Source organism: Scyliorhinus torazame, chromosome 2 (assembly GCF_047496885.1).
Source record: "Scyliorhinus torazame isolate Kashiwa2021f chromosome 2, sScyTor2.1, whole genome shotgun sequence".
Taxonomy (NCBI): Eukaryota; Metazoa; Chordata; class Chondrichthyes; order Carcharhiniformes; family Scyliorhinidae; genus Scyliorhinus; species Scyliorhinus torazame.
In genome coordinates, this window is record NC_092708.1 from 226,350,680 (window position 1) to 226,375,036 (window position 24,357).

General features: G+C 47.0%; 1 protein-coding gene across 3 annotated transcripts in view; it reads left to right on the top strand.

The window, feature by feature from the left end:
• stxbp6 (syntaxin binding protein 6 (amisyn)) overlaps positions 1 to 24,357 on the top strand; it is a 422,478-nt gene that overhangs the window by 254,986 nt on the left and 143,135 nt on the right. For 2 of the 3 annotated variants that reach the window (XM_072484368.1, XM_072484358.1), the window contains one exon: positions 20,585 to 20,715. The exons of the other annotated variant lie outside the window; for it this stretch is intronic. In XM_072484368.1, coding sequence (XP_072340469.1) covers positions 20,585 to 20,715 — 131 coding nt within the window. The remainder of the gene's footprint in view (positions 1 to 20,584; positions 20,716 to 24,357) is intronic. 3 annotated transcript variants of the gene reach the window in all.

A 24,357-nucleotide genomic window follows, 5' to 3' on the forward strand; every position in this document is an offset into this window, starting at 1 on the left:
CGTTAACATTCAGTTGTCTCCCTTTTACGAACCCTGTCTGGTCTTCGTGCACCACCCCCGGGACACAGTCCTCTATCCTCGATGCCAGTACCTTTGCCAACAATTTGGCGTCCACGTTCAATAATGAAATGGGTCTATAGGACCCGCACTGCAACGGATCTTTATCCCTCTTCAAAATTAACGATATCGTCGCCTCCGACATCGTCGGGGGTAGAGTTCCCCCTTTCCTGGCCTCATTGAACGTCCTCACCATCAACGGGGCCAACAAGTCCACGTATTTTCTGTAATACTCCACCGGGAACCCGTCTGGTCCTGGGGCCTTCCCTGCTTGCATGCTTCCCAGTCCCTTAATAACCTCGTCCACCCCAATCGGTGCCCCCAGGCCTACCACCCCCCGCTCCTCCACTTTCGGGAACCTCAATTGGTCCAGGAACTGCCGCATCCCCTCCTCTCCCTCTGGGGGTTGAGACCTATACAGTTCCTCATAGAAGGTCTTGAACACCTCATTTATCTTTCCTGCCCTTCGCACCGTGTCTCCCCTTTCGTCTCTAATTCCTCCTATCTCCCTCGCTGCTGCCCTCTTTCGCAATTGATGAGCCAACAGGCGACTAGCCTTTTCCCCATATTCATACCTCCTCCCCTGTGCCTTCCTCCACAGTACCTCCGCCTTTCTGGTGGTCAGAAGGTCAAATTCCGTCTGGAGTCGTCTCCTCTCCCTGTACAATTCCTCCTCCGGGGTCTCTGCAAATTCCCTATCCACCCTTAAAATCTCCCCCAGTAATCTTTCCCTTTCCTTGGCCTCTGTTTTCCTTTTGTGGGCCCCAATGGAGATCAGCTCTCCTCTGACGACCACTTTTAGTGCTTCCCATACCACTCCCACAGGGACCTCACCGTCGTCATTGACCTCCAGGTATCTCTCAATACACCCCCGCACTCTTGCACACACTCCCTCATCCGCCATCAGTCCCACATCTAATCGCCAGAGTGTTCTCTGCTCCCTTTCCTCTCCTAATTCCAGGTCCACCCAATGTGGGGCATGATCCGAAACCGCTATGGCTGAGTACTCAGCTTCTTCCACCCTAGAGATCAACGACCTTCCCAAAACAAAAAAATCTATCCGGGAGTACACTTTATGGACATGGGAGAAGAAGGACAACTCCCTAGCCCTAGGTCTAAGAAATCACAATGGATCCACTCCCCCCATTTGGTCCATAAACCCCTTAAGTACCTTGGCCGCTGCCGGCCTTCTTCCGGTCCTTGAGCTGGATCTATCTAGCCCCGGGTCCAGCACCGTATTAAAGTCCCCTCCTAAAATCAAGTTTCCTACCTCCAGGTCCGGTATACGCCCCAGCATCTGTCTCATAAATCCCGCATCGTCCCAGTTTGGGGCATACACATTAACCAACACGACCTCCATTCCCTCCAGCCTGCCACTCACCATTACATATCTACCTCCGCTATCTGCTACGATGTTCTTTGCTTCAAATGCTACCCGTTTCCCCACCAAAATGGCCACCCCTCTATTCTTTGCGTCCAGTCCTGAGTGGAACACCTGTCCCACCCATCCTTTCCTTAGCCTAACTTGGTCCGCCACCTTTAGGTGCGTCTCTTGGAGCATAACCACGTCTGCCCTTAGTCCTTTCAAATGCGCGAGCACTCGGGCCCTTTTTATCGGTCCGTTCAGGCCTCTCACGTTCCACGTGATCAGCCTCACTAGGGGGCTACCTGCCCCCCTCCCGTGTCGACTAGCCATTACCTTCTCTAGACCAGTCCCATATCCCGCCTCCGCGCTCCCGCTCGCTCCCCCAGCGTCGCACACCATCCCCGCCCACCCACTCTTTAGCCATTTCCTTTTGGATTTCCGCAGCAGCAACCCAGTTGTCCCCCCCCCCCCCCTCCCCGCTAGATCTCTTTCTAGCATGATTGCTCCCCCCATATTACTTCCGTAAGTCAGCTGACTTCAACTGACCCCGGCTACTCCTGCTCACTCCTCGACCCCCCCGTGTGGGGAACTCCCATCCGCCTTGCGCCTGTCTTCCCGCCTTATTCTTTCTGGCGCGGGAACATCCCTTTACCTGACCCGCCTCTTATGGCGCAGCTCCCTTTCCCCTCCCCCCCCCCCCCCCCCCCCCTTTCCCATTCTCCAACTATGTCCCGCCTTTCCCCCCTCACCGGCGCCCACATTTCCCCAATGTCTCCCCCCTTCCCAATTTACTTCTCAATTAACTTCAACCATAACATTAACAATAACATTTCCTGCAGCATCAGTCCCTCAGTTCCGATCCAATTTCTCTTCTTTGATGAAGGTCCATGCTTCCTCCGCCGTCTCAAAATAATGGTGTCTCTCCTGATACGTGACCCATAGTCTTGCCGGCTGCAGCATCCCGAACTTCACCTTCCTTTTATGCAACACCTCTTTGGCTCGGTTGAAGCTCGCCCTCCTTCTCGCCACCTCCGCACTCCACTCCTGGTATACCCGTACCACTGCATTCTCCCATCTGCTACTCCGCACCTTTTTAGCCCATCTCAGGACCTCTTCTCTATCCTTAAGGCGGTAAAATCGCACGATTATCGCCCTGGGTGGTTCTCCCGCTTTTGGTCTTCTCGCCGGAATCCGATTTGCCCACTCCACCTTCAAGGGGCCCGTAGGGGCCTCAGCACCCATCAGTGAGCTCAGCATCGTACTTGCGTACGCTCCACAGTCCACTCCTTCCACACCCTCAGGGAGACCCAGTATCCGAAGGTTCTTCCTTCGCGCTCCATTTTCTAGGGCTTCGATCCTTTCAGTACACTTTTTATGAAGTGCCTCGTGCGTCTGTGTCTTAACCGCCAGGCCCAGGATCTCGTCCTCAATATCTGTCACCTTCTGCTCCACCACGCGGAGCTCTGTCTCCTGGGTCTTTAATGTCTCCTTGAGCCCCTCAATTGCCTGTAGCAACGGGGTCAGCACCTCCCTCTTCAGCAACTCCACGCACCGTCTCACAATTTCATCCTGCTCAGGCCCCCATGTCGCCTGCGCTTTCTCCGCCGCCGTCTTGTACTTCTCTCTTTCTGACCCTTTGGTCGACGATTCCTCGCGCTGCAGCCGCCGCCGGTTTTTTCCTCCTTCGTTTGGGGGGGACTCCCTTCTCACACACCCCACACCGGGTTGCGTCGTCGAAAAATTCCCCGTTGGGGCTCTTAAAAGAGCCCAAAGGTCCGTCGGAGCTGGAGCCGCCGAAGCGTGCGGCTAGCTAGGTATCACCGCAACCGGAAGTCCCTTCAGTGGCCTTGATGAGGTCTTTTCACAGTTGTTCCCTCTGCTGCTAGAATTCACCTTTGATACAGGCCCTCAGGTCAGCTTGCAGCTGTAAGCTTGCCCTTCCCCCGCCTGCATGCTGGAAGAGGCCCTGTTTATCCTGCAGTTGCAGCCAAATCTTTTAATGTTTCTGCCGTGTCTGGCAAACCAGAGACATACCCTTCCTGGGGGACACTGTCGGGGGAATATTGCAGCCTTCTTCCCACACCGGGAAATGTCAAACAAATGCCGTGGGGGCCCTGTAAAAGAGCCCAAAAGTCCGTTCCAAGCAGGAGCTGCCGAATATGCGACCTAGCTCTGCATAGCCGCACCCGGAAGTCTGAACGGGCTTTTTCAAGTGATTAGCAGAGTGCCATGAGAGCTGGGGCCTCAGCTAGTTATAATTAATATTAATATCTCGGATGAAAGAGTAATGTATCTAGGTTTCCTGATACCAACTAAGTGGGCAGCACGGTAGCATAGTGGTTAGCACAGTTGCTTCGCAGTTCCAGGGTCCCAGGTTCGATTCCCGGCTGAGTCACTGTCTGTGCGGAGTCTGCACGTTCTCCCCGTGTCTGCGTGGGTTTCCTCCGGGTGCTCCGGTTTCCTCCCACAATCCAAAGATGTGCTGGTTGGGTGGATTGGCCATGCTAAATTACCCTTAGTGTCCAAAAAATGTTACGTGGGGGTTACGGGGATAGGGTAGATACGTGGGCTTCAGTAGGGTGTTCTTTCCAAGGGCGGTGCAGACTCGATGGGCCGAATGGCCTCCTGCACTGTAAATTCTATGATTCTATGAAAAGGTAAGCAGTGGTGGGGATACAGAGTGGTGACAATGGGATACAGACAGGTTAGGCGAATAGGCAATAAGATGATCGATGGAGTGGAAGAAAAGGAAAAGTGAAATTATTCACTCTGGTCATGAGAATAAAAGAGCAAAATATTTTTTTAAGGTGCAAAACTCGTAAGTATTGATATTTAAAGAGCCCTGGGTGTGGTGGTACAAGGCATGCAGAAGGTTAGCATGTAGCAAATGGAAGCATTAGGAAGGCAAATGGCACATTGGCCTTCATTGCAAGGTAATTGGAATACAAAAATAAAGAAGTCTTACAGTTGTACGGGTTTTGGTTATAACACTCTAAAGTATTGTGCAAAGTTTGGTCTCCATTTGTAAGAAATTGGAGCCGGTACAGTGAAGGTTCACTAAATTTATCCCTGGGATGGGCTTATATTCTCTGAAATTTAGAAGACTAAGAGGCAATCTCATTGAAAACTATAAAATTCTGGAACGGCTTAATATGGTGAACGCTGAGAGATTGTTTCCATTAGTTGAGAAATTTAAAGCATGGAAGCATAGTCTCAGGAGAAGGAGTCGATCATTTAGGACTGAGATGTTGAGGGTTGTAAATCTTTGGCATTCTCTACCTCAGAGGGGTTGTGAATGCTCCGTCGTTGAATACATTTTAAGGCTGAGGTAGAGAGACGTTTGGTGTCTTGGGCAATTTAAGAGATATAGGGAGCAGGCAGGAAACTGGAGTTGAAACCCAAGATCAGCCATGATTGTATTGAATGGTGGAACAGGCTCGATTGGCTCTATGGTCTAGGGTGGGTGGATTGGCGATGGCTATGATAGAGGGAGTGGGGAGGGGTTTGTTTTTCTTGTGTGATTGTTGCTTGGAGGGATGGGAGGTGAGGGGCAGATTGGGAGGATGAAGGTAGTCAGAGGCCTCTGGCGGGGGCCACCATGCTAGCTGGTTGGGCTAGTCAACTGGAATGAAGTGTGCGGTTGCCAGGAGGAATGAGTGGTGGTGGGGGGAGGCGGAGGAGAGAGAATGGGTTGGTTTTTGGTTTTGTTATTGGGAGGGGGGTGGGGGGGGGGGGGGGAGGGGGGGAAGAGTTGCTGACATGGTTTTCGTTGGTGTGGCGCAGGTGGTTGAAGAGGGATGGGGCGGACATCTTGGGGTGGCCCAGGAAAAGTGCAGATTTGGGGGAGCTGGCTAAAGAAGGGGTATGGCTGGTCGGCAGGAGAAGGGGACGGGGAGACCCCTGACCAGGCTGGTTACTTGGAATGTGCGGGGAGCTGGTTAAACGGTTGTGTTTTTTTGCGCATTTTGAGTTTGAAGGCAGACATTGTGTTCCTGCAGGAGAAGCACCTGAAGTTGGAAGATCAGATGAGGCTAAGGAATGAATGGGTGGGGCAAGTTTTCCACACGGGGGTTGGACATGAAGCCAAGGAGAGTGGTGTGCTGGTTAATAAGAAGGCTGCCTTCAGGGTGAGTAGTATGGTAGCCGACCCGGGGTGTAGGTACGTGATAGTCAGTGGGAAGCTTGGGGGAGGGGGGGACACATTGTAGGAGGTACATAAGGCGGTAGTCGGGCAAATTTATCTTGTTTGAGGAACCGCAAGAGGATGGAACTAGAGGAGAGAGCAAGGCTAGTGGATGAGATTTTGAGCGTGGATGGGAGGTACTCAGTTGCGCCAGAGGAGGGACTACTAAAGGAGAGGTAGAGGCTCCAGATGGAGTGTAGGTTGGTGTCCACTAGGAAGGCGGTAGGGCAATTGCAGAGGGCCAGAGGGACAGAGTACAAGTATGGGGAGAAGGCGAGTCGGCTGTGGATGCACCAACTGAGGAAGCAGGCAGCGACGAGGGAGATTGGTAGGGTGAGGGATGAGAGGAGCAAGGTGGTGTCAGACCCAGAAGTGGTGAATGGGGTATTTGAGGCCTTTAACAGAAGGCTGTATGAGTTGGTGCCTCTGCCGGGGGAGGAGGGTTTCAGGGCTTCCTGACAGGTTGGAGTTCCCAAGGGTGGGGTGGGGAATATGCGGTGGGTTGGGGTCCAGATTGGGCTGAGGGAGGTGATGGACGGCGTAGGATCGATGCAGCCAGGGAAGGCCGCGGGGACCGGATGGGTTCCCAGCAGAGTTGTCCAAGACGTTTGGTGTGGAGCTGGGGCCCCTGCCAGTGGGTATGTACAACAAGGCGAGGGGAAGGGGGGGGAGCTTTCTCTTTCCCCCCCCCCCCCCACACCCCCCCCCCCCCCCACACCCCCCCCCCACACACACCACACACACACACACACACACACAGTCACAGCCATCTGTTTCGCTTATTTTACAGAAAGATAAGGATCCGGAGCAGAGTGGGTCATACCAGCCGATATCGCTGCTAAATATGGATGTGACGTTATTGGCGAAGGTGTTAGCATCGCGGATACAGGATTGTTTGCGGGGTGGGGGGGGTGATGGGAGAGGACCAGATGGGGTTTGCGAAAGGTCGGCAGCTGTCGGCAAATGTGCGCAGGTTGTGCAATGTCATTATGATGCCCTCAGAAAGGCAATGGATGCAGAGAAGGCATTTAATCGGGTGGAGTAGGTATACCTGTTGGAGGTTTGACCAGGGGTTTGTGGATTGGGTTTGACTGCTATACAGGGTGCCGATGGCTATTGTCCGGAAGAATAGGGTGAGCTGTGGGTATTTTGGGGTGCATACTTTGGGGTATTCGGGGGACGAGGCAGGGGTGCCCGCTCTCCTCGTTGCATTTTGCCCTGGCGATAGAGCCATTGGCAATGGCACTTAGGATGTTAAGAAGTTGGAGAAGGATTGAGCGATGTGGAGCCGAGCACAGAGTCAGATTGTATGCTGACGATCTTTTGTTTTCCATCTCGGACCCGATTGGCAGCTTCGAAAAGGTCATGGAGATCCTGAGGGAATTTGGACAGTTTTTGGGGTATAAATTGAACATGGGGAAAAGCGAGGTGTTCCCGATTAATGCTAGAGGGCAGGAGCTGGGGGAGTTGCCTTTCTGGATGGTGGGGGCTTGTTTTTGGTATCTAGGGAATCAATGGTGCAGAGCTGGGCGCAGCTGCATGAATTGAATTTGGCACGGCTGGTAGAAGGTTTGAGACGGTGGAATGTATTGCCGCTAACACTGGCGGGCGTGTGCAGGCGGTTAAATTAACGGTGCTGCCCAGGTTCTTGTTCGTGTTCCAGAACCTCCCCATCATTGTTCCCAAGTCCCAAGGTGGGGGTTGGTTGTGCTGGCGTTGCCCGAGTTTGATAAACTATTATTTGGCGGCGAATACCACAATGATGAGGAAATGGGCAGTGGAGGAGGGGTCAGTGTGGGGGCAGATTGAGGATGATATCGGGGGAGAGTGTCAGATGTTTATGAAGAGTTGATGGAGAAGGAGGGCATTTCGGTGGAGGAAACCAAGCGCAAATGGGAGGAAGAGTTGGGTTAGAACGTGAGGGCCGGGACATGGAAAGGAGCTCTGCGGAGGGTGAATGCGCCCTTGAAATGTGCAAGGTTAAGCCTCATCCAATTTAAGGTGGTGCGCAGGACCCACATGATTGAGGATGGCCGTTTGTGGTTTTTTTATAGGAGTGGAGGATAGATGGGTGAAGAGAGACCGCGAATCATGTCCACATGTTCTGGGTGTGTCCAATGTTGAGGTTCTGGCAGGGGTTCTCTGATGTCATGTCTGAGATTCTGGGGGTAGGGCTGACCCCGAGTCCAGAGGTGGCATTATTTGGAGTGTCAGAAGATCTGGAGTCCGGAGAGGCCAATGTATTGGCCTTTGCCTCCCTGATAGGCCGGAGATGGATCTAGTTTTGCTGCTGGGACGCGGAGCCGCAGAAAGCAGGGGCAGAATTCTCCCCCCCCCCCCACCCCACGTTGGGTGGGAGAATCGCCGCACGAGTCCCGCCATGCCGCCCCGACACCGGCACGCGATTCTCCCACCCACCCCCAAACCAGCGCTGCGAGAATCACGCCTGGCCGCTCGGACAATCGCTGCTCGCCGTTTGCAAAACGCGAGCGGTGATTCTCCGGCCCAGATGGGCCGAACAGTCGCCCCAACACGACAGGTTCCCACCGGTGCCGTCCACACCTGGTCGCTGCCGGCGGGAACTGCGCAGGAACACTAGGGGGGCAGCCTGTTTGGGGGGGGGGGAGGGGGGGGAGAGGGGTTCCTGCACCGGGGGGGCCTCCGATGGTGTCTGGCTTGCGGTCGGTGCCCACCGATCGGCAGGTTGGCCTCTCTAAAAGAGGACCTACTTTCCTCCACCGTCCCGCAAGATCCATCCGCCATCTTCTTGCGGAGCGGCCACAGGGAGGATGGCAACCACGCATCCACGGATGACGTCATTTATACGACGCCGGCTGCGTCAGTGATGCGGCGCCGCTTTTTACGCGGCGCCAAGGCCCAGCGCGCGTAAAATACGCGACGCCGCTCCTAGCTCCCCGGGGGCGGGAGAATAGGGGGCTGGGAGCGGGCTCCGACGTCGCAGTGAAACATTCCGGTTTTCACTCTGGCGTCGGGACTTTGTCTCCATTTCAGAGAATCGCGCCCCAGGTGTGTGTGGCAGAATTCCGACATTTGGAGAAGGTCAAGTTCCAGGGCAGAGGAGCAGTTCACCTGGAGGTGGAAGCCATTTATCAATTTCTTTAAGGTGAATTAAGGAGGGCAGTTTCGATGAGTTTTTTCGCCATTGTGTGTGCAAGCGGGCAAGGAGAGTTGTGGCCTTGTTAGCGGGGGATGTTGTGGGCCTGTCGTTTGTTCCTGTGGAATTTCGATTTTCTGATATTTCTATCTATATATGCAAAATGCCTTCAATAAAAGTATATAGTTTTTAAATTGAATGGCCATTTCTGTTGACCTTCTTTGGAAAGTTGCAGCGAGAAGTTTGATCAACTACCAGAAATTCCACACTTTTGTTTTCAATTGTGGTAATTTTGTTTGCTATGGGAATTGAATGACTTTTAACATTGGTGCAAGTGGAAATTCCTTGTAACTGGCAGCAAGAGCAGGCTTCATTCCAGAAACCTATTCTTATTCAAGATGCAGAGTACTGAGATGCAGAGGCAGTATCCTAACTCGCTACACTACCCAGGCATACCTGTACATCTGTCCTTGAACCTCCTGATGATCATTTGGTATTGCCACTGTTAGTGGAAAGAGTGTGGACCTGTGCACATCCAGTTCATAAAATTGATTAACTTATTATGGTCTTTATCTCTGAACTATTCTTAAATGTCAGGTGAGGCCTTCAAGCCATCTTTAAATATTCTGGATACTCATAACAGGGGCAACTGCAGCTGCTGCCTGTCTTATCTTCCCAAACATTTCCAGGACAGAGCCCTGTTCTTGGTTAAATGCTGATGGTCACTTTAACTCCCTTTGACTGTGAGCAGCTTCACAGCTGAAGGCTGGTGCTTATAAGGAATCGGTTAGATTTGCGGTTTGCTCCTGCTGGTGGCTGCCAATGCGGTTGGCTGCTGTTGCTGTAGAGGGGGATGCCAACAACAGGCCAAAGTGTACTGGCGTTGTTGGTATTTCGATGAATTGACAGATAGCATCTGCCGCAAGAGACTCCATCTCAACAAAGATATAGTGTGGCACCTGTGCCACAACCTCGGGCACTTGGCACCCTGTGGAGGAGTCCGCCACCCAATCCCGATGACCTTGAAGTGCAGCACAGCCCTGAACCTTTATGCCACAGGTTCAATCCAGTGCTTGTGCGGGGACTTGTGCGGCATTTCACAAACCACAGCGCCCAAGTTCATCCGTGAGTTCACGGAATCCCTGTGTGTTTGGGCAGCTGACTAGATCAAATATGAGCTGCAACAAGCCCACCAAGATGCCTGACCTGCAGGATTTTCTGTCATTGCAGGGATGCTGCAGGTCCAGGGGTAATTGATGCCACGCATGTCGCTTTGAATGTACTGGGGCATCAGGGAGTACCCTTCATTATAGGGAAGGGGTTCTGCTCCCTGAATGTTTAACTCTGGTGTGACCACCACCTCCAGATCATACACGTGTCCCAGGGAGCGTGCATGACCGCTACACCCTGGGACACTCAGATTCCCGTCATCTTCGAGGACCACACCAGGATGACGGGTTGGCTCTCGGAGGGGGGGGGGGGGGGAGATGAGGGGTACCCGCTGAGGTCCTGGCTGATGTGTCAGTGCGGAGGCAGGAGACCGAGGCAGAGACCCGATACAACGAGCCCCATCTTGCGACCGTGCATTAGACTGCTCAAAATGCGGTTGCGGTGCCTAGACCACATTGGCGGTACACTGTACACCCCCCAGAGGGTCTATTGCTTTGTGGTGGTCTGGTGTGTCCTCCACGAACTGTCACAGCAGCGGAGAGATATGCTGGAGGAGGAGGGACATGCGATCATGTCCGAGGAGGAGGAGCCGGACCAAGATGGGATGGTGGACGAACGCGGAGAGGAGCCGCAGGATGAGCCTGAAGGTGGAGGACAGATGGTGGTAAGGGTCCAGCATGCCTGGAGGATCAGGGAGGCCCTCATCCTCGCTGGCTTCTAATAGGATGAGGCTTTGTCCGTCAGCTCACCTCCCACTCCCCGACACTCCCATTCCCAGACAGTCCGTAATCACGAGAAGCTGTGGGGGCTCATTTCCAGCACTAAGTGTCGTTAAATACAGGTCACAGGCCACAATCTCATCAACGCAGCCATCGAGATGCACCCTGCCAAGCCCGCCCAAAATTATACTTGGCAATGTATCCGTTAAATCGTGTACCATGTTACTATTTTTAAATATAGATGAAATCGGTAGTTAACGGTAAACAGAATACAGGGGTAAAGGAAAGAGCATGAGGAAAAGGAATTAAAACTACTGCTCGTGTGCAGGATAAAAGCGACCATTGTTAATGTGGCCCAAATGACCTGTTTCCATGTTGTAATTTGTAAATAATTTTGTGTAATACACAAAATCTGGAACAAAGTGTGCAGTGAGGGGCACAGGAAGAAGCAGTGGTGATAAACTATCATTTGATTTATGACCTTGGTGAGCCCAAACTGATGTTACGGAAGTATCCTCTGTTTGGCTATAAATACCAACACCTCTTACTCAGCACCAGATTGTCAAAACTAAGATGCCACATGATGGCCATCGTGAGAATAGTGAAAATGTCACACAAATGCTGGGTAGGCCTTCCTGCAAGGAAAAACAAACATACCTTCTCCATTGTATAATTTCAATGGAATATGAATTAATCTCAAGCTTTTCAACTGTAATGATTGCAGCGATCTTTACATGGGTATGAATATAAGGGGGTAATGGAAAATTGAAAGATCACTAGGGGACAGCACTGGCAGGTATAAAAGCCAGGCGCATGCGGCTCTCTGCCTCTCTTGGCGATTAGACTGTGATCAGAGCAGGAGCATAGATCTAGCTCAGGTCTTCGAGTGTGGTCAGACATAGCTACTGTATATTAATGTTGTAACCTTTCTACTGGTATTGATCTTAAAGTAAGAACTCACGCAGTTGTTAAATTCTGTTACTCAATAAACCTTTCAATACCTCTGGACGACTTTGAGCCTTCTTCAAGCTGCAGAAAGCCTCTGCAGCAACTGGATTGAGTAACGCATGTTACATACAGTAGTGCTACCAAACACACTACAGTAAGGTAACAAAAGATGGTACCAGGCTGGCTTTAAACAAATAATACTAGTTAGATTAGGTTAGAGGAAAGTAAGAAACAGAACAGAAATTAAAGTATCGACCACTTGACTGTGGAAGACTTCGCAGCATTTGGATCCTGGACAACCAACCGACCTGATGGAACACATGCAAGCTCCACATCATGACGTGCTACCGCTGTGGCAACACCCACTTAAAAGCTAAATGTCCTGCACATTGGAAAATATGTTTAAAGTGCTCCAAACGGAATAATTTCGCCTCCCAGTGTAAGTCAACAGCAAAATATCACTCTCCAACACAGAAACATGCAAACTTCAAGGTTCGCACAGTGGATACAATGGAAAATCAAACACCCAAGGAAAATGTTTTCAACCACGCAGATTTCCACTCCTGGGAGAACACATACTTCCTCGGAATAACAGATTCGGCAGAAAAACATCAAGCGCCGACCACGAATCCTCAATACGTTAATGCCATTGACTCCAAAAGTGAATGGAACGCCACTGTGCAAATGAACAACTTTCCAATTACGTTCAACTTGACACGGGAGCGTCTGCAAACTTGATGACAAGCAAAGATCTCGCCTCCATCCCAGGGACACACTAGATGATACCTGCTGCATGCAAGTTAAAAGACTACAATGGCAACCAGATCACCTCAAGAGGATCATGCCGCCTACATGTAGTCAATAAAAGGGTCACAAAAGGACTACGCTTCGAGATCGTGGACGACAAAAAGACATCGCTGTTAGGTGCTCAAGCCTGCAAGGACTTGCGGCTGGTCTAGAGAATATTCATGCACACGAATGACTCATCACGACTAGACGATGACATCCAGCTGCTGTGCAGCGAGTATCCTGACATCTTTCGTGGCATGGGTACGTTACCTTACAAATACAAAATCCTGCTCCAGGAAGACGCAAAACCTGTCATTCATCCACCTAGGAGGATATCAGCTCCCTTGCGGGACAAGCTGAAATCAGAGCTCCTACGCCTACAATCTCAAGGCATAATATCAAAGATCACACAGCTGACTGACTGGATCAGCTCGCTGGTGTGTGTCAAGAAGCCATCAGGTGACCTCTATCAGCGCAAGGGTTGAGACCGGATAATGAAAAGATCGCGGCAATCCAGAACATGCAGCAGCCAAGAGACAAGAAAGCTATGCTCGGGTTTCTTGGATTCATCAACTTCTTAGGCAAGTTTATACCGAACTTATAAACAAGGACGTCAGCATTATGAAACGTGATCAGGAAGGACACTAGTTTGGCTGGACTCCACGCCACCAAGAAGAGTGGGTGGATCTAAAGCACCAATTGATGGCAGCTCCAACTCTGACATTCTTCGACCCAACAAAACCCACAAAGATCCCCACCGACGCCAGTCAACATGGAATTAGTGCGGCACTCCTCCAACAGGATGACCAATCGGACTGGGTCCCAGTTGCATATGCATCTCGAGTGATGACTGCCACAGAATGCAGATATTCACAGAGAAGGAGTGCCTGGAGCTAATCGCAGATGTAACAAAATTTCACCACTGTGTACGACCTTCCCATGTTCCTAGTTGAGACTGATCATAGACCGCTGGTCAACATAATTGAAAACAATCTCAATGATATGACGCCTACAATGCATGATGATGAAGCTGAGGAGGTATGACTTCACACTGGTCTACACTCCTGGGAAGAATCTCATCATAGCTGACACACTGGCCGTGAGGTGTGTATTGTCTCAAGCCAGGACAGTTGGTAGGATTTCGCAAGCCCAGGCCAGATGGTGGGGGATAAATGTAATGCGACATGAATCCAAGGTCCCGGTTGAGGCCGTACTCATGCGTGCGGAACTTGGCTATAAGTTTCTGCTCGGCGATTAAGTGTTGCTGCGTGTCCTGAAGGCCGCCTTAGAGAACGCTTACCTGAAGTTCAGAGGCTGAATATCCTTGACTTGTGATCGTTCGCCAAGGCGGCCTTCAGTGCGCGCGACAACACAGAATCGCCGAGCAGAAACTTATAGCCAAGGGCCGCACACATGAATACGGCCTCAACCGGGACCTTGGATTCATGTCGCATTACATTCACCCCCCCCCCCCACCATCTGGCCTGGGCTTGCGAAATCCTACCAACTGTCCTGGCTTGAGACAATTCACACCTCTTTATCCTGTGATTATCCCTGTCTCCAGTTGCTCCATCTGGACCTGTAAAGACTTAATTACCTGCAAAGACTCGCATTCAAAGTATCGTCTTGCATCTTTGACTTTGTCTATATATATATATATATATATATATATATGTTTCTGAAACCCACCTCTTCATTCACCTGAGGAAGGAGCAGTGCTCCGAAAGCTAGTGATTCAAAACAAACATGTTGTACTTTAACCTGGTGTTGTAAGACTTCTTACTGTGCTCACCCCAGTCCAAAGCGGCATCTCCACATTATTTTTCTTAACACTGGTGTAAAGGGGCAGCACGGTAGCACAGTGGTTAGCACAGTTGCTTCATCGCACCAGGGTCCAGGTTTGATTCCCGGCTTGGGTCACTGTCTGTGCGGAGTCTGCACGTTCTCCCCGTGTCTGTGTGGGTTTCCTCCGGCTTCTCTGGTTTAAGTCCCAGAAGACATGCTGTTAGGTGAAGTGGACATTTTGAATTCTCCCCCAGTGTACCCGAACAGGCGCCGGAGTGTGGCGACTGGAGGATTTTCACAGACATTATCACTGCAATGAAATTAAAGCTTACTTGTGACAATAATAAAATTATTATTATTATTATTATTAAAGCTGACTCACACATCTGAAATCAAAGTGTACTCTCAAAATTAGCAGCCTCGAGACCAAGACTGGGCCGGATTTGGGATTTTGACAGATTTTGAGTTGGGTGCGTTGGCCAGTGGGCAGTTTAGGCCTGTCCTGGTCAGTGTGGAAATAAACTGGCGCACAAGCAACCAAGGAGATAACACATCTGGAGCCTTGCAGCACCTAGTCAACTGTCCAGATAAGTTAATTTTAATTGAGTAAAATGACAATATGCATGGCACATTCAAAAGGTTTCCGGTTTTCACACAGCTCCTGTTTTTAGACTGTCGGTTTTGGGAGAGTGTACCTGTAACCCTTTTCAGACCCCGCTTTCAATGGTGTACTTAGTTTACTTAATAAATCAAGACAATAAACAGACAACATCTTTGTCTACAAGTAAACTGCCTATTAAAATGACCTGCCCACTCAGTCCTTGCCTCTGACGAGCCTCCTCTTTGTATATACTACCCTTTTTTTTTTTTTGTTTCCCCACTCTTGCCTAATTTGCAAAATGAGCATGTTAACACCCTCCCGCCTCACCACAAGGAACCCTGACGACTAATAATCCATTTAGCCCAGTCAGAGCAACTGCTAACAAAATTAGACAGCCCAGCAGAGACCAGACTGATGCAAAGGTGGTCGAGAGTTTTCACAGGAAGATGATGGTAGAAGCAGACGATCCAGTTCATGTCTAATCACATTGCAATCTGATACTAAAAATCCATGAGCAAACCTTGCAAAGGAAAAGATAAGGACGTATGCCAGTCCTGTCCTGTGCAAGGGAAATCTGTCCATTTGCATTCGCCATTTGCTTATAACGTTGACCCTTGCAAGGTAAACTTTCATATAACTCTTCACATCCTTTTTCGCAAAAGGTAACCTACAGGCTGGTCTACCCTGCTTAAACAATAAAATCCATGTTTAGCCTCAAGAGGCGCTGGCCTCTAAGCCTTTCAGAAACTCCTTGGTAAGATCTAGGCTAGTATCTGGCCCTTCCAAAAAAATTTATTTTCAAAGTTTAGGAGTGGGGAAAATACAGCAAGCGGACCCTGGATCCTAAGGGACATTAGGATGATTATGAAGCTTAAATTGAAAATGAGTCCCAAGTGATGGCTTCTGTTGATAGGCTAATCTTTTTCATAATAGGTGGAAGGTAATTTAATTTAATGAATGAAGAAAACTCGACAAAAGATAACAAATTTCAAAATTCCATGGGTACCATTTTCATAATGAAGCCGCTAATATTTCAGGAAGCGCTTAAGTGGAAACTCCTCTTCATTTGATCATGTAGGTTTAACTTGCTCCTAACTTCTATATTTTATAATTCCCATTCAGTATCTTTCTGTGTATTCCCAGTTTGCATTGTCCTGCAGTTACCATGCTTACAGTATTGTAACAAATGAAGAAGTCAGACTAAATGCCAACAGCAATTAGATTATATTAAATTCCCCACTGCTTCTGTTCTAAGATTTACAGCATCGAAGAAGATTTCTGATTTTTTTCTTCTCTCAGGATCATTAATTCTTGCAGTTTAAAGATGGTATTACTTCTTTTAAAGCCCCAAAAATCTGTTTAACAAGTCGAGCTTGAAATTTACCAATGGTAATGAGATTTCCCGTATAAAAATTCAGCACTAAATTGATGGGTCTAAATAAATGGGCAGTAATTTGAATGTGCAATAACATGTCATGTCAAATACTTAGCCAAAACGAAGGCTTTTACTGTATTGGTGCTGTGCACCAGGAGTTTCCATGTAGGTACTAAAAGTAATCTCCATGTTTGTGAAATAGAACTTTCTTTCAGGCTTTGGTACTATCACAGATCTTTGTCTGTGTGTGATTGATTGGGTTCGGAACAGACATGAAAACACTGACAGACTTGTGGAACCTTTCACTCAGCCTACAAAGCGTGTTGCAAAAGTATTCTGCAGTAAGAGCAACAAATGTACATCTGTTTGCAGGATTAGCTTGACATCAATCTTGGGTAAACAGTTATTTGGATTGATAATTTGGAAGTATCTTTGCAAAAGTTTTTAAAAATGCACACCACAGACAATTGAGAAGCAATATGAGATTAAGAAATGTATTGTAGTTCCTGAAGATATAGCTAAGTTAGAGGATGAAAGCAATGCAGTTGGTCATTATGGTACAGGAGGACCATTCGGCACATCAAGTTTATGCCCCCAAACGCGATTTTGGCGGGGGGCTGCGGAGAATCCAGCCCAAGGTCCTGAGGGGACTTGATAGGGTAATGCTGAAAGGATGTTTCCCTGGTTAAAAGTAAAGAACTAGAGGACACCGTTTGGGGAAAAAAAGGGTTTCCCTTTAAGACAGAAATTAGATTTTTTTTCTCGTAGGGTCATTAGTCTGTGGAATTCCTGTCCCCAGAGCGCAGTGGAGACAGGGTCATTAAATATTTTTAAGGCAGAACTAGGCAGTTTGTTGACTAACAAGGGAGTCAAAGGTTGTCAGGGATAGGTAGAAGAGTGGAATTGAGGCCACAATCAGATCAGCCATGATCTTATCAAATGGCAGAGAGGCTCGAGGGGCTGAATAGCCTACTGCACTCCTAATTTGTACCTTTGTGTTTTAAGGGCAGTTATAACGCAAGAGTTTCAATGTTCTGAATAGTACTTTAGTTCAAAATGTAATATCTTAAACATGTATATAAACATAATGCAAACCTATTTGGTGATTACAGTTTTTTTCTAAATCTAATTCACTAACAGACTCCTTTGTTTAGTTTTTTTTAAGAAACTAATTTCCAAGTTTGACGGTAATGTTGACTACCTGCTACTGATTGGCAAGAAGGAACACAATAGGTACAATAATAATTGTTGGAAGATGTGCTGGTGACATCTCAAAGCAGTAAAATGGGAATTTTACCAAGTCCCAATGACACTAACTTCAAATGATAATTACCATTGTACAAAAAGACCAGAATTAAAACAGTGATACTGAAGAAATAATTTTGTCTCTGGATGCAGCTGAAATGTCACATGGCCTTCTGAAATTTGAGAACCCAATATAGGAACTTGAATCATTTAATTATAGCTCTGCTGAAAATATCTGGCATACTAATTTTCCTTAATAAAAATATAATATTTAGCAATTTGCCTCCTATGGTGACTGGAATACACATGCTAAATCTTAAAACCCGTTTTGCTGCCTCATTTCACTACACTGTGCATTATAGCTGTTATATTTCCTATTTTATCTTTCCTTATTTTCTGTTGTTTATTCTGATGCTCTCCAAATCTCAGTTTCCTCTTGTTGTATTAGTGTATAATTTAAGAAAGCCTGTTGGGCTGTCTTTGCTGTGAAAAAATACATCAAACACAGACCACACGAGTGAACATAGTATAACAAAGCAAGATGCTGGAATTCTGAAATAAAAATGAAAATGCCAGAAATACTTACGAGGTCTGGCAGTATCTGCAGAGAGAGAAACAGAGTAAAATCTTTCATCAGAACATAGTATAGCTCATTTTCAAAACATAGTTGTTTTATGCTAGAATGTTTATTCCTGCAATTTTCTGAAATCCGTGACAGTCCCATCTCATGTCAAGCTGAAGCTGGGATCAGGATGGGGATCCAGTTTAGCTCAGTTGGCTGGATGCAGAGCGAGGCCACTGACGCAGGTTCAATTCCAATACTGGCTGAGGTTATTTATGAAGACCGCGGTTTCTCAACCTTGTCCCTCGACGGAGAGTGGTGATCCTCAGGTTAAATCTCCACCAGTCAGCTCTCCCTCTCAAGCAGACTGTTGTCTCTGTGGCGACTTTACTAATATCAGAGTTACAATGAAAACTTGGATATTTGCCTGAAATACCTTTTAACACATTGTAATGTTGCAAGTGGAAAGGTGGAAAATAGCGCTGGAAAATAGAGAAGCGTTCGGATTAGTGATCAAAGGCATGATTGAAGATAAGCAGACCTTTGAAGAAAAGGAGAGAGGTTGCAAGATGAAGTGCGTCAGTGGAATGTTTGAACACTACAGCCAAAAGTAGAGCAGAAAATGTTGTGGTTGGTTAAGAGGAAGGATCTGGAAACAAAAGTTTGATGTGATTGTAATGATAGCAAAATTATTTGTGTTCACTATCACAAACCTGTGAAACTGACGGTGACTTATGGCATTTGCATGTATGCATTTAAACATAGCAATCTAGTGGTTGCTGTCAGTGATTCCTTGCTCTTCCACCGAGTACACATTTGCAGTCTGTGCAAGTTACTTGATTTGACGCAAACGTACACTTTTCACCTCCCATAAAAACCCGTTGCTCTGTAGACTGTGGTATAACTGGGTTTGTAATGGTACATTATTGCATAATCACTGATGAATAATCTCTCTGGTCCTAAAAAACTACTTTTATTTGTAGAATGCCAAGTTTCTTTATTCTGTTTTTAAAAAAAAAACCATAGATTTTTAATTTAAAAAAAAAAAGGTTTGCTACCTTTTAACTTCTTCCATAATCGCATGTGAATCTCAATCTTTATTTCGCTGTCTGTAAGATGATTAAAAAGTGAAGGATAATCAGTAGCTTTTAGTTCCTGGTTTGCTGTCTGTGATAATTCTTCAGTGTAATTGCTTACTAAACTTGCTTGATGACGTCTTTGGGGCTCGACACAAAGAATCTCCTGTAGTTGACATGGAGTGAATTTAACACTGCAAATGGTGAAATTTGTCATTGCGACTGACTTAAGATAAGGGTAAGCACCTTGAAATCAATATGTAGAGGAACAAAACCGGTGAAGACTGGTAAGCATGGTGAATTAAAGGGATCAGAATTCAGTGCAGGAAAAATGGAGTTGGACTTTTGAATGAATCGCTATTTCTGAAGGTCAAATTCAGAAGGCCAGTAAGGAGACCATTGGAGTAAACTAAGTACAGGTGGCTAAGGCATGAATAAATGGTTCAAGGGCAGAGGCAGGTGAAGCTTGCAGAATTAGTTGTCAATTGTCTTGGTGGTAAGAAATTGAGGTTCAAATAGCAAATTGAGGTTCAGAAGTTACAGTGCAGAAGGAGGCCATTCGACCCATCGAGTCTGCACCGGCCCTTGGAAAGAGCACCCACTTAGGCCCACACCTCCCCCTATCCTGTAAAACTGCCCAACCTTTCTTGGACACTAAGGGCAATTTATATTGGCCAGTCCACCTGACCTGCACATCTTTGGACTGTGGGAGGAAACCAGAGCACCCGGAGGAAACCCACACAGACATGGGGAGAACATGCAGACTCCGTACAGACAGTGACCCAAGCCGGAATCAAACCTGGGACCCTGGAGCTGTGAAGCAACTCTGCTAACCACTGTGCTACCATGCTGCGTTGCACACCGATGGGTTAAATCTGAGGAATTGCAACAAGAAAGGGCCAGTCATTTATCAATGTTAAGAGAGCCAGGCGCAAAGGTAACTGAAAAAGATTCTGGGTCTGGTGGGGGAGTTAGAGCACAGTACTTGGGAGGGAGAGAGGGAAGGAATGATCAGAGGAGACACGGTGTGGCGGAAGGGAGTCAAATCAAGATAATTGTTACTTTGTTCTTGCTAATGTTGAATTAAAGGTATTTTTTTCATGAAGCTAAGCGGCCAGTTAGCATCATGGTGATTAAGTGGTCTGAACTGCAGCCGGGTCAAACTGGATGTTGTCAGCATAACATTGAAATTGATCATATGTCTGCAAGAAAATTAAGGATGTCAAGGATGGAGCCTTGGATAGAGCTGATGTAATTGTACGAGGGTGGCACAAAAAGCCATTACATTAATGACATTGAAACAGAGAACAGAAGGATTTTATTTGGCCTGTGCTTCAGAAGTGGACCCCACAGGAAGAGACACTTGAGAAGGATAGGGCACTTACCTAGGTTAAACTCTGTAAAGAAGAGTAAGTATAAAAGATCAATTGTGCCTGGAGACCATGAATGAAGGACGGGTATTAAAGGAGTTATATGCTGACGTTTCACTGAATAATAATTTACTTACTGTGACTTATTGCAGGCAAAGTGTCACTACCTAGGTATGAACAGGTTAACTGAAAACATGAGTGACTGTATTCTTCTTCATTACAGTGACCAATAAGAAGCCAACACTGGTATCCATTACCAAAGTCAAGCAGTTTGCAGGGTCATCATCTTTTGTGAGAAGGTCACAGTGGATGCTTGAGCAGCTTCGACAGGTGAACGGTATAGACCCCAACAGGGTGAGTCCGTCTGGTGAAGCAAATAATAGAGGGGAGATGCATTAAAATTGTGATTGAACACAAAACTAGTGTTTCAAGAAATGTTATGTTTGACTTAGAATTTCTAGAGACTGCTTATGAAAGCAAGTTGTAATGCTCATTCAATTAATGCTCCGTCTGGAGTATAAATCATAAACCTTATAATCTAAAAAACGTGCTTTCTGCCAGCAGTTCTTGACGTGCAAAGACTTACTGCCCACACTCCAATCTGGCAAAGGATGGAAATATGAAAAATGTTGCCCGTTTGTCATTATTCTATACCTAAAGGGGCCACTGTCTTTGCCAGAGACAGTGCCAAGAAACATGAAGAGCTTTCCTCAGTCTCTTCCTGATGACCGCACCATTATAATTGCTCATGCCTAGCTGATTCAGTTTACCCACATGGCGCTATGAAGGAGCTGAGTGCATTGTGTACGACATTCTGACTGTAGCATTGAAGAAATGTTCCTAGATGCACTGTTTCAGTACAGTTATGATATTGACATCTACTTGATAGAGTGGCAGATAACCCAAGTATCTCCTGTTCACCAAAAAAAGGATGCATTTACTTGCTTAATAGCCTTTTCCCAGTTGCCAGTCAAGTGATGAAAGGAGTCATCGATAATGCCAACAAGCAGTATTAACTCAACAATAACCAGTACACTAATAGTTGTGACTAACTATTCAGTCACAAATCGGCACAGCCTTGATCCAGATTTGGACACCAGAGCCGATTGCCAGAAGAAAGCTGAGGATAGTTCCTTGTAATATCAAGACATCAACGACTTCTGCAAAACGTAGATTTCTGAATCAATGGGAATTTCCTGCCATGGCCTCATCAGAAAATGGTTATGGTTCTTAAATCATTGCAGGAGTTCCTTAGTTTTGCATCCTGGGCTCAAACACCTTCAGCTGCTTCATCAGCAACTCAGCACCATCCAGGAAAAAAGCTGTTTACTTAATCAGCATCCATGCCAATGGATTCAATATCCAGCTCTTATCCTGTCAGCATACAGCGGCAGGGACCTGAGTTTCATTCCTGACTTGGGTCACTGTGCGGAGTCTGCACATTCTCCCCGTGCATGTGGGTCTCCTGGGTGCTCCATTTCCTCCCACGAGTCCTGAAAGAAATGCTTGTTAGGTGGATTGGACATTCTGAATTCTCCCTCAGTGTACCTGAACAGGAGTCGGGGTGTGGCGACCAGCGGATTTTCACAGGAACTTCATTGCATGTTGATGCAAGCCTACCTGTGACATTAATAAAGATTATTATTATAAACCTCTTAAATCCTCAGATTTGACTAACTTTCAATTTATTAAGTTAACTTGAAATACAACCAGACAAGTTTTTCCAAACTCCACTCTTGAAAAACACACCTTAGAATCTTCTCCCAAACCAGTCTTTCTCTCTAATGCATTCACCAAGGATCCACTTCCAGTATTTCAGTCTCTCCTTTCAGTATTCCTCTGCCTTGGATGGTCACATACATTCAAGCTTCCACGCAATCTCTCCGGTACCCAGCCATACCAACAGAACACACAACTGTTTCACAGGCTGTATTAAGATGTCACCAAACTTAGACTTACTTCAAATGTCTTGCTTCTCGCTAGCCGACTTCACCAGGTCTGGAGTTTTTCAGCTCTGTCTTTAACTGGGAATGTCTCTCTGCTCCTTTCTTTAACTTTAGTGAACACACTACCTTGTTCAGATTCAAGTTCTTTGTACTTTTGACTTCAGTCTTCCTGGGGCTTACCTTAACATTCCCTGGTTTCTAGAACTATCTGTTCTTTAGCTTTCTACCTCTTACTCCACTGTCCTGTCTCTGCTGGCAGTTTCTGAGAGCTGCACTCTTCACAGGTACCTGGTTCTAACTGAACCACAAATATTTATGCTTTTCAGTGTAGGTCCCTGGTTGCTACATAACAGCCTAGTCTTTGAACCTTGTTTGTTTTCATGTCATACATTTTTTAATTACAATGCAGGCACAGTTTGAAATGAAATCAAAACCCACTGACATGCAGACACCTTGGTTTAACATGAAACTTTCTGATACCGAGTCACAAAAATTAAACTAACTTAAAACTATACCATATTTCTAATGCCTACAAATATAAACTATGTAAACTATAGCTGTTTCCTGACACCCACCATCGCCTTGTCTATTTACTTTCTTTCTATGCCATCAATACTCCGACCTCTTCAGCTTTATACTACCCATTTTGTCCATGTATTCTTCCATCTCCTATCTCCTCTGTTACTCTCATCACATCCTCAACCAATCAACCCTGTGCCCTACACCTACTTGGTCCCTGCAAAGAAAGATCGTGAGAGGCCAGAGGCCCCTGAACACTAAATTGCTGCATCCAATTATTTGATTAATTGTCTACTACCATTTGTAACAACTCTACCTAGGCCCCCGCCCTATCCCCGTAACTCCACCTAACCTTCTGGACACTTGAGGGACAATTTAGTATGGTTGATCCACCTAACGCACACGTCTTCTACTGGAGACTGGAGCTGTGCAGCAACCATCTGAGGCAGTTTGTAAACCATCCTCCGACGGAGATTTGATGTCAGTTGTGATGCCACATGATTATCTTCATATAATCACAAAATTATCCACCTTTCGATCATTTCTAAGGAAATTTTACAACTCCCAGAAGCCATTACTTGAACGTTGGTGTGAAATGGCTGCTTGAGGTAAATCTAGATAGAATCAACTTGCATTTTATTGTTTTGAACCCTTCGCTCTTTGATTATTTTAGCTTTAACTCACTTCATAGTTCCTTTATTACTAATTTCTATAAGTTCCAGGAGAGCTTCCTTTACTGCTGACTCCAGGAGCTTATTAATCAATTCATCCAGCTGGTTCCCACCGCACAGAAGCTCCTTGATATACTTCCTTAATACTTGTGACAGTTTAAATTAAAAAAAAAATTTAAAGTACCCAATTCTTTTTTTTCCAATGGGACAAATTAGCGTGGCCAATCCACCTACCCTGCACATCTTTGGGCTGTGGGGGTGAGACCCACGCACACACCGGGAGACTGTGCGAACTCCACATGGACAGTGACCCATGGCCGGGATCAAACTTGGGTCCTCAGCACCATGAGGCAGCAGTGCTAACCACTGCACCGCCACCGTGCCGCTCTTTGTGACAGGTTGCGGTAAGATTGCAAAGCTTTGATCTGATCATTGGCTATAAAATCACTTGGCTCTGCCTATTGCATATTGCCTCCAGTATTTAACATGCATATAGCTCTGAGTTATAATTTCAGGTTGGCATCTCATTTTAGGTATGCTGCTTCTGGTATGCTCTCCTGCACTCCTCACTGAACCAGATTTGATCCACTAGCTTGATGGTAATGGTAGAGTGTGGAATGCCAGGCCAAGAGATCACAGATTGTGGTTGAATGCAATTGATGGCCCAGACTACCTCATTGATGCTCGGTTTTGAGCAGCTGGATTTGTTCCCATCCTATTCCATTGTTAGCATCCACCACATGGAGAGTATCCTCGGTGTGAAGACAGGGCTTTGTCTCAACAATGCCTATGCAGTGGTCACCCCTGGCCTTGCTGTCTTGGACAGATGCATCTGCGTGAGATGGATTAGTGAAGACAAG